This window comes from Spinacia oleracea, chromosome 1 (assembly GCF_020520425.1).
Source record: "Spinacia oleracea cultivar Varoflay chromosome 1, BTI_SOV_V1, whole genome shotgun sequence".
Classification (NCBI taxonomy): domain Eukaryota; kingdom Viridiplantae; phylum Streptophyta; class Magnoliopsida; order Caryophyllales; family Amaranthaceae; genus Spinacia; species Spinacia oleracea.
This window is the reverse complement of record NC_079487.1, coordinates 63,137,009-63,148,111: the sequence shown is the minus strand read 5'-3', so window position 1 is coordinate 63,148,111 and position 11,103 is coordinate 63,137,009. Positions and strand designations below refer to the sequence as shown.

Genomic DNA, 11,103 nt, shown 5'->3' with positions numbered 1-11,103 from the left:
CTAAGGAATTCATAAGATTCGAGAGATGCATGTTTTCCTAGTTATGATTGTTAATTGATTATTATTGTCCGTTGTCCAATCCCGGTCTGCATTTATGGTGAATCGCTGCCCTAGATTCCCTTAATATTGTTATTCCAATTTGATTATTTGCCTTAATTTAATATACAAACCAATCCAACTCTTTGTTACCAGTAGTCTAGATTAGTTAATTAATAGTAGAAAGAACATTGTTTCCCTGTGGATACGATCCCTGCTTCCCTTGCTATATTTTTAGTTGGTGAACGTTAGGTTTATCTTTGATAGGAGTGCGATTTAGCCTGTCGGTATGCGCTAGGCACTTCTGTGGTCGTCTCGTTCTTTGACGAATATGTCTACAATGATATTGATTGACGCAAGTCAATCAATAGGTATGATTGCCGCTAGACATGATCGTCAAATGAAGTGGACGACCAAGGAATGGGCACAAACAACCTTTGTTCCAAGGACGTTCGTGCAACCGAACTTTTGGGCAAACAACCTTTGTTTCAAGGTCATTCTTGCCGCAGAGCTTTTGGGCAAACCACCTTTGTTCCAAGTTCGTATGTGCCGCTAAGCACTTGGGCAAACAACCTTTGGTCCAAGGTCATTCTTGCCGCAGGCAACTAATTATGCCGTATGTGAATTACAGACTTCTTATGTATGCTAGTGTGCCGCTAGGCGGTTAGCAGGAAGAAACCTTGATTTTGCATATGTGTTAGCCAGCGGCATGCTGTGCCGCTGAGGTGAAAGTTGGATAGGTGATCAGCCTACAACTTAGTGCTAATCTAGGCCACTTCTTAGGCTTCAAACAATTAGTCTTATTATGAATAGGTGCTAATCTGGGCCACTTCTCAGGTCGTCATTCAATTAGGCTTTTGTATGCATGTGTTGAATAATTTTGTATTCGACGTGCGAGTAATAAATAATATGAAACAAGTAGAGTAGTATTATTTATAACTTTGCAAGGAAAATTTAGCCGGTTACAAGAGTGATTACTACCCTATCAGGACCATTAGAGGTCACCCCTTAAGCAACATATCCTTCTATGTAAGAAGAAGCGACCACACATCTAGATGAAATATTTCTTGAGATTGTCGGCATTCCAAGTGCGCAGAATAGGTCGGCCTTGCATGTCTTGAATGCGGTAAGTTCCATCCCTGACTTCATCATAAATCTCATAAGGTCCTTCCTAGGTAGGCGTCAACTTACCCTGTTCATTGGCTCGGCCTGTGGATTCCATTTTTCGGAGGACAAAATCTCCCACTTTGGGCACTCTGTTAGAGACTTTCTTGTTGTATTCCCTCGCCATTCTTATCTTGTACAACTTTTGTCTTAGGGCTGCATTTCCTCTAACCTCAGGCAACAAATCCAAGGCCACTTTCATCATTTCCCAGTTAGCACTTTCGTCGTATAGCATGACTCTCAAGGTCGGTTCACACATCTCTATGGGTAGGACGGCCTCGGCACCATAAGCTAGTAAGAAGGGGGTTTCGCCGGTGGAGTTCTTAGCCGTGGTGCGGATTGACCATAAGACGTTTGCCAACTCATCAGCCCATAGACCCTTGGCTTCGTCAAGCTTCTTTTTCATCCCTTCAGAGATTATTTTGTTGAACGCCTCAACTTGGCCATTGGCTTGGGGACGTCCGACAGAGGCAAAACAGCTGTGTATGCCATGGTCCGCTAACCATTCTTTCAGCTTAGGCGTCTCAAACTGAGGCCCATTATGAAAAACGATAGCCTGTGGAATTCCGAAACGAGTCATGATAATTTTCCAAATGAACGCTCTTACATCACTGGTTCTTATATTCTTGAGTGCTTCTGCCTCCACCCACTTGGTGAAGTAATCTACAGCAACAATGACATAACGCCTCCCTCCGGGAGCGGCAGTATACGGGCCTAGGAGATCCATTCCCCACTTAGCAAAAGGAATTGGACTCGTGATGGGTGTCAGAACTCGAGTCGGTCGATGTATTAGGTGAGCAAAGCGTTGACATTTGTCACACTTCTTGACCAATGAGATTGCATCATCCTTAAGAGTCGGCCAGTAATAGCCAGGTCAAAGTTCCTTTTCTGCCAAAGCCCTTCCCCCAATATGCGAGCTACATAGTCCCTGGTGAAGGTCTTCTAGAATTTCCTGCCCCTTCTCAGGCGTCACACATCTCAACAAAGGGCGGGAGTATGCCTTTTTGTAAAGTGTGTCGTTCCACATTTCAAACCAGGTGCATTTTTTCTGAAACTTTGCCGCCTGCCTTGAGTCTTCTGGCAAAACTCCGTTCATTTTGAAGTTAATTATGTCATCCATCCATGTGGAGGATCTGTCCAGAGTTGCTACTTCCACTTGCTCAACGCTTTTACGCTCCTTTACTTCCCATAACACATGACGAGGGGTATCACAGGATGCAGAACTGGCCAATTTTGACAATGCATCAGCTTGATTGTTTTCAGAGCGAGGGACTTGCCTTACTTCAAAGCTTTTCAGTTGCTCCACCTCTTGGTTGACGGCCTGCATATACTTAATCATCGTCGGATCCCTAGCCTGGTAGGTTCCATTGACTTGGCTCACAATCAGTTGAGAGTCAGATAGGGCTAAGATCTCCTCGGCGCCAGCCGCTTTACACATTTTAATGCCACGGAGCAGGGCCTCATACTCGGCCTCGTTGTTGGACACCTGAAAGTTAAACCGCATAGCATACAGTGTCCACACCGTCTTGGTATTCTTTGCAAAGACAGGCCTCGTCATTTCAACAATAAAATCTGCACAAGCTTGCCCCTTGACGGCCTTCCTGGGTTCATAAGTGATGTCGAAGGCATTAAGCTCAATAGCCCAATTCAACATTCGGACTGACGCCTCCAGCTTCGTGAAAGGCAGTTTGAGTGGTTGGTCAGTGTAAACCACTAATCTGTGTTCTAGGAAATAAGGACGGAGCTTTTTGTTGGCCATGAACAAGGCTAAACCCAACTTTTCCACTGTTGGGTATCTAATTTCAGCGTTTTGAAGTACATGACTCACAAAGTACACTGGCATCTGTACTCCTTCCCTTTCTGTCAGCATAACGGCACTCAGCGAGTGTTCATATACAGCAAGATACATGTATAAAGTCTCTCCCTGCAAAGGGAAAACAAGACGGGGTAATGTGTGCAAATGATCTTTTAATTTTACCAGTGCCGCCTCCGCCTCATCCGACCATTCAAACTTGGCCTTCATTCTGATTGCTTTAAAAAAGTAGTGACATTTGTCCCCGGCTCTTGAAAGGAACCTGCCCAGGGCGGCCAAACAACCTGTAAGCCGTTGGACTTCTTTTACCGTCTTTGGTGAGCTCATATCAATTACTGTCTGAATCTTGTCTTGGTTGCCTTGAATTCCTCTTTCGTCAATCAAGAAACCTAGGAACTTGCCAAACGTTACCCCAAACACACACTTCTTAGGATTTAACCTCATGTTGTAAGTTCGAATAGTCATGAATGTTTCCCTCAAATCAGCTATATGTGCCGCCCGCTGCTTACTCTTTACTATCATATCATCAATATAAGCTTCAATGTTTCTGTCGAGCTGTTTCCTGAACACAGTGTTAATAAGACGCTGAAAGGTGGGTGGTGCGTTCTTTAACCCAAACGACATTACTTTGTAGCAATATAGCGCTTGTTCTGTAACAAATGACGTCTTTTCCTGGTTGTTAGGCCACAGAGGAATTTGATGAAATCCCGAGTATGCATCCATGAAGCTCATCATGGCATGCCCCGTCGTGGAGTCGACAAGTCGGTCGATCTTTGGCAATGGGAAGCTGTCTTTTGGACACACTAGTAGAGAAATCGTCATTTGCAACTCATCAATTGCAACTCACGCAAGTCATACGAGTTGCAACAAGGGTTTGGTCAACGCGGGTCAACGTTTTAATGAACTATTCGCAGCAACTTCATTGACTAAGCACTGCGAAAAAGCTAATTTTTTTTTTGAAAGACGATTTCGCAGCGCGGGAACCATGTACAAGTTGCAATTAAACTGATTAATCGCAGCTTGTGGCCGTACTGAATGCTGCAACTCATAATATTCGCAGCCTCCATGTCTCGAGTTTGCTGCAATTAAGGAAATTTTTTCGAATTCCCAATCTCAATCTATCTTCTCAACCTAGCCACCACAGATCTAGAATCGCAATCTCTCTCCTCCGCATATTCTCCCAATCTCCATAGCCACTCGCTACTTCACCGCAGCTCGCTCGCTCCTCCGCATCTGCAGCTCGCTCCTCCGCTACTTCACCGCCTGCGTACCTTCATCTTCTCCTCTGCTCCACTACGTACCTTCCTCTTCTCCGCTGCTCCACCATCTGTTCTTTTTCGATCTGTTCAAGGGAACTCGTGCATAACTTGTTTGGAACGAGTTCAACCAATTTTTCGACTAATACAAGGTAAATTTTTGCTTCTTGTTCTTCACCTCTTCAATTTGAGCAATTCAGATATTCTGTTAATATTTTCGCAACATTCATTTGATTAATTGATTTGATTTTCGAAATTTTAATTTGATTTATGTATTATCGAAATTTTAATTTATAAATGTCCCGCCCAAATCAATTTCATTGAACTTCATGTTGTTAATTAACTTGATCTGATGCGATTCATCCCTGATCAATTTGTAAGTAAGTGAGTTAGTGTGTGACTGTGAGTGAGTTAGTGTGTGGCTGAGAGTTAGTGAGTGAGTTAGTCTGCAATTTCAGTCAAGTCTTTTATTGCAATTACATGTTAGTTTAGTTATTGTAGTCTGTAGACTTGTGGTGCTGGCGTGCTGCTCCCAATTCCCATATGATATTACCATGTTTTAGTTGGTTAGTTTAGTTATTGTGATTTGTGGTGCTCCTGTTTTAGTTGGAAAAAAGCTACAAATTAAATCCCATAACTAATCTTAGTTTGGAATGTTTCATCTTCAAAAATACGAAAACCAACTCTCATTGTTAACTAAAATGAAGAACATAAGTTTCCTTCCATTTTCCAACCTTTTTTTTTATTACAGTAGGTTGATTACAGGGACTAAAATATGGCAAGTTCTACCATAAAAAGGAAAAATGCACCGGGAACTAAGTTAATTAATACAAGTTGTAATGTCAATGTCACGGGAACGGGAACATCGGGGGCATTAAGAGACATATTTGTGCAAATTGGTTTCTAGTATAGAGGATGAACAACATACATTGTGTTTGACCTGCCTCATGCCCTCATTAAGTAGTAACAGGTCTAACAACCCACTTTTGCTTGGCCGTGGTAAAACCTGGCCTTGATTAGACTTTTTAATGATTTCAAAGCCATGGATGACAAGCCCTAGGGACAACCATGTAGTTTAGTCCATTATTTTGAATTGGGACTGAAAGAAAAGCTGAGGGTGAAAATTACTTGGGTTTTTATGTCGACAAAACAAGCAGAAGAATTCGTGTAGAACTCATATTTGATAATAACAGACCTGTAGAACTCATATTTAATAATAGAATAATTTTCTAAGCTTTAGTCTAGGATTTTGCCAAAATGCTCGTGCTTTTTCCACGAGTCATAAAGATTAGCAAGTTGTGAATATTGTGAGTGTAGGACATAGATCATTTCAACCCTCTGCATTAGTATACTTGTGGGACTTTGGTTTAGGTCTTCCATGATTCATCATTTTGAGAGCCCTTGGGTTCCACATTATACTTGTGGGACTCTATTTTAGTTCTTTTACAAATTCTCAGACCTACCTCTTAGCATCCGTAGCCCCTTATTTGCTTTACTCGGCTAAAAGTAAGATGTAACTTTTAGGTTTAAGGAGTTTTCCTTCATTCTTCCATTTAATTTTCTTTCCCGTGAGAGGAAGTTTTTGTAAAGATCTTCAAACTGTGTTCTTTGGAAATCATTTTTATCATTCTAACCATACTTATATTTCAGTTTCAGCACACTTCGTAGCTTATTATGATTACCATGTATCCCAAAATTATCGTTTTTTAGGGTTGGCATGAATCTCTTAATCGTGTTTAGATTATAAATTGAACAGCTATGTTAATTCATTATTTTGGTCCAAAATAAAATGTCAAGTGTCCATACCCACGTTCGGGTGCCGAGGATCCAAGGTACTTGGGGTAAAATGAAGATTCCAAGTAACATAGTTGAACAGTGTGTTATACGATAATAATTAGTCTTAGGTTCATTAATTAGTTAAAAAATGAGAGCGAAAATGTCTCATTTTAGCCTAAATATGTTCATAACGACCCAACAAGCCTAAAACGTGCATAACTTGATTGGAATGAGTCTTAGAAAGTTTAAACAAAGCATATAAAACATGTAATTAGTTTAAAATGAGTCCTTAGGTTCATTAGTTCAAAAATGGGAGCGAAAATGCCTCAATTTGCCTAAATATGTCCATAACGACCCAACGATCCAAAAACGTGCATAACTTGATTGGAATGAGTCTTAGAAAGTTTAAACTAAGCATATAAAACATGTAATTAGTTTCAAATGAGTCCTTAGGTTCATTAGTTCAAAAATGGGAGCGAAAATGTCTCATTTTTGCCTAAATATGTCCTATAATGACCCAACAAGCCTATAACGTGCATAACTTGATTGGAATGGGTCTTAGAAAGTTTAAACAAAGCATATAAAACATGTAATTAGTTTTAAATGAGTCCTTAGGTTCTTTAGTGCAAAGTTGGGAGCGAAAATGCCTCAATTTGCCTAAATATGTCCTTTAACGACCCAACAAGCCTAAAACGTGCATAACTTGATTGGAATGAGTCTTAGAAAGTTTAAACAAAGCATATAAAACATGTCATTAGTTTAAAGTGAGTCCTTAGGTTCATTAGTTCCAAAATGGGAGCGAGAATGTCTCATTTTAGCCTAAATATGTCCATAACGACCCAACAAGCCTAAACGTGCATAACTTGATTGGAATGGGTCTTAGAAAGTTTAAACAAAGCATATAAAACATGTAATTAGTTTTAAATGAGTCCTTAGGTTCTTTAGTGCAAAGTTGGGAGCGAAAATGCCTCAACTTGCCTAAATATGTCCTTTAACGACCCAACAAGCCTAAAACGTACATAACTTGATTGGAATGGGTCTTATAAAGTTTAAACAAAGCATATAAAACATGTAATTAGTTTTAAATGAGTCCTTAGGTTCTTTAGTGCAAAGTTGGGAGCGAAAATTCCTCAATTTGGCCTAAATATGTTCTATAACGTCCCAACGAGCCTTAAACGTGCATAACAAGATTGGAATGAGTCTTAGAAAGTTTAAACAATGCATATAAAACTTGTAATTAGATTAAAATGAATCATTAAGTTCATTAGTTCAAGAATGGGAGCGAAAATGTCTCATTTTAGCCTAAATATATTCATAACGACCCAACAAGCCTAAAACGTGCATAACTTGATTGGAATGAGTCTTAGAAAGTTTAAACAAAGCATATATACGTGCTTCATTTGTGTAAATAGTGTGCTCAACAAGTTGATGCAGTGGATAGTGGTTATTATGTGATGAAATACATGCATGATGTTGTCACAGTATACAATGAATACAAGGATAATTTGTCTGAGGTACGTGAACTTATTTAATTAGGTATAAGATTCAATTTTCTCTTAAATTAGTTTTCGAGTAATTAATACCAAGTTTTTCTTTTTTGAAGGGTTATGTACAAAGAGAAATGCCATATTCTGATGAGGAGTTAGAAGAAACTCGAGAACAATGGGCAAAGTATTTTAAGGACAACTATTTAATGGATGCCGGCGAATGAGTTTGTTGTGATCTACTAATGTTATGTTTTATGTTTTTGTTATGTTGGATATGACGTTGGATGCCACTTGGAGCATATATATATGTAGTTGTTGGAACATCTATGTATGTTATGTCTTTTATACAGGTTTTTATAAATTCCCGTTTTGTCCGGGTTTCGCAAATTACAAGGGAAACTATGGCAAAATTTTTGCAACCTATTAATAATGTTTTTATTATAATTTTTTGTCAAAATAACAGGATTGTCCAAGGATAATATATAAATCTGCATCTGATCGGAGCTATTATATTTCTTTATTAAAAAAAAGTAAAGTATTTGCAGCGCGTGTACTAAAAATAAGCTGCAAAATGACAACTAATTGCAGCGCGTATTTCTCAACAATGCGCTACAACTACTTTTTATTTGCAGCTTATAGGGGTCGATCTGCGCTGCAACTAATACACTATTTGCAACCTATACATGTAACCCGCGCTGCAATTAACCTGTTATATGCAGCGTGTACGCTCGCTGCAAAAAATCTTACCGTATTTGCAGCCATCACAATTGCAGCGCGCGAAAACGCCGCAAAAAGCCTGTTTTACGCGCGCTGCAAATGTGATTTTTTCTACTAGTGACATGCCTTGTTGAGGTTGGTGTAGTCAACACACATCCTCCAGGTGCCGTTGGGTTTTGGGACGAGGACCACATTAGCAACCCAGTCCGGATATTGGCTAGGTCGAACAAACCCTGCATCCATCAACTTTTTCACTTCTGCCGCCGCCGCCTGGTTTCTATCTTCCCCATGGTTCCTTTTCTTCTAACGGACCGGTTTGAAATTTGGGTCCACATTGAGCTTATGGACGGCCACAGCAGGATCAATGTCGGGCATCTATTCAACAGTAAAAGCAAAGATATCTTCAAATTCTCTCAATAGGTTGACCAACTCTGCCGCTAGCGGGTCATCAGGAGAAATTCCAATGGGCACTACTCTACCTGGCTTATCTGCATTCAACACCACATTGTAATGAGCCCCAACAGGCTCTGGTCGTCTTTATTCCATGTGTGCCGCTGATATAGTTAGTGTTTCTTTCAGGGATTTGGATTGTGTGCCGCCGCACTTTCGTTTGTTACCTAACACATCTTTCTCTTCCCCTGACCCCCATGCCTCTGAATTCGGCGTGGTTAAATAGCAGTTTTTAGCTTGCTGCTGATTAACATGTATGGTGCTGACGCTCCCATAATCACAGACAAACTTTAGAAGCATCAAGTGAGTAACAATAACAGCCTTTGCCTTGTTCAAAGTAGGACGCCCCAATATAATATTATAGGCAGTCAGATCTTTTACTATGAGGAAACGGACGTCCATTTGACGAGACTCTTTCTTATTTCCCATCCGCAGAGGGAGAGAAATGATGCCAACTGGATGGATGATACTACCTCCAAAGCCTATAATAGGATAGTGAATTTTCTCTATTTTTGAGGAATCATGCTGTAGTCGGTTTAAACACTCAAGGCTAATTATATCTGACGTACTCCCTGTATCAACCAGAATGCGCCTAACCCTCAGATTGGCAACCTTCAACTCGATTACCAGTGGATCATCATGTGGGGTGGCTATTTTTCCCCGGTCGGCCTCGCCAATCTCCACTTTTGGGAAGGGGTCGGTTGTGGCCTTTCCTGACAACATCACTTGCCCCAGCCGCTTGGCATAATCTTTCTGACCCCTCATGGTTGGACCCCCGGCGGCCAACCCTCCTGATATGACGGCCACAAACTCTGGATCAGTACGGTTTCCATCCTCTTCCGAGGGAGGTGATTTATTCTTTTTGTAGAACGGTTTTCCAGAACCTACAGTGTTCTTGCTGATATAACTCTTTAGGAATCCCTTAGAGGCTAGTCCATCCAGTGCCTTTTTCAGGCTCTTACACTCTTTGGTGTCATGTCCAATGTCACTATGAAAGTGACAATACAACTTGGGGTCCCTACTCTCTGGCGGCGACTTCATAGGAAACGGTCGATTAATCTCATACTTGGACCCAACGTCCATGAGGATGGTGTACATATCTGTGTTATATTCGAATCGCTCCCGGTCATAAGTTCTGGACCTATTGTGACCTGACGCCCCGGGAGACCTGTCTGACTCTTTTGCAATAGCCCAAGTCCCATTAGGCGGCTTTTCTTCTCAAATTTTTCTTTCTTAGTTGTCGGCTCAGCGATATCACTTCCTCGAGGTTCTTTTGGGACGCTGCAAATTTCTGTTGCGTGGATAAAGGCCTCGGCCTCATCTAGCACCTCTGCCATGGTTCGCACACTTTTCTTTACCGAGTCAAACTTGAATGAGCCTTTCTTAATCCCCCTAATAAAGTTATGAAACGCAACCCCATCCGGCAAATATGGGATTTGCCCCGCTTCTAAGTTGAATCTTTTCACATAACTCCTCAAAGACTCATCTCTCCCTTGCTGAATTCGACTCAAATGCATGCTCGTCTTCTTTTCTTATTTGTGAGCCATGAACCGAGTGGAAAACAATAACTCGAGCTCAGAAAAAGAGCAAATGGTTCCAGCCGGAAGCCTCTCAAACTACTTAGACGCTACTCCTTTGAGCGTACCCGGGAAATACTTACACCAAGTTGAGTCGGTTGTTCCTTGAACATACATATGATGCCGGTAAACTAGGAGATGCATGTCTAGATCTGTAGTCCCATCGTAGGCGTCAATGTTGGGCGGCTTAACCTTGGGTTCCTTCGGTGCTCTCATGATATTATCTGCAAAAGGAGTGGAATGTCCTAGGGCCATGTTGGACACTCCGTCTTGAATGTGATACACAGGATCCTGGTACCTTGAGTACGGCTCCCGCCGATAGGACTCACGACAGCGAGTTTGAAGACTTGGACGGGTGGCCCGTGGGCGCGCTTGGCTCAAGTGCGTGTAAGTTGGGTGAGGTAGAGGTCTATTCGGCATGACGGGGGTTAACCCGGTATCAGAAAGTTCAGATTCAGAATCAGTTACCTGCTCCGCGTGTGCCTGCTCATGTCCTCGAGACGTGTCTCTGACCAGCCGCTGAGGCAGTCGGCGCGGCAGGTAAGACAGGGTCGGATTGGCTTGGTTCTCTAGCAACCGCCTCCTGACGTCCTCCCGGGTCTGCCTGGTCCAGACATTCGGGGGACGCAGAGAAAGTGATGGTCTATTATCGATCGGCCTCTCGTGAATGGCAGCCGATCTGGTAGTGTAGATCAGCATGCTCTTCTGTACCTCAGCGTTAACTGTCTCGCCCATATCAGCTTGAAACTCGGCCAAGATAGCTCGTAGGGCGCCCACAGACACGGGCATGTCAGGGTTCTCTTCCATTACTGTTTCTGCATGAGGAT

At 41.8% G+C, this 11,103-nt stretch overlaps 2 protein-coding genes across 2 annotated transcripts; both read right to left on the bottom strand.

Annotated features, from left to right (window-relative positions):
* Positions 1-1,207: 1,207 nt before the first annotated feature.
* LOC130465400 (uncharacterized) lies at positions 1,208-1,927 on the bottom strand. The gene is made up of 2 exons (XM_056834143.1): positions 1,808-1,927; positions 1,208-1,579 (listed from the first exon to the last, which is right to left on the bottom strand). Exons 1-2 carry the CDS (start codon positions 1,925-1,927, stop codon positions 1,208-1,210), a joined length of 492 nt encoding a protein of 163 aa, XP_056690121.1.
* A 6,697-nt stretch (positions 1,928-8,624) lies between these two features.
* LOC110775733 (uncharacterized) lies at positions 8,625-9,740 on the bottom strand. The gene is made up of 2 exons (XM_021980336.2): positions 8,867-9,740; positions 8,625-8,737 (listed from the first exon to the last, which is right to left on the bottom strand). The coding sequence occupies exons 1-2, from the start codon at positions 9,738-9,740 to the stop codon at positions 8,625-8,627; spliced, it is 987 nt and encodes a 328-aa protein (XP_021836028.2).
* Between the last annotated feature and the right edge of the window lie 1,363 nt (positions 9,741-11,103).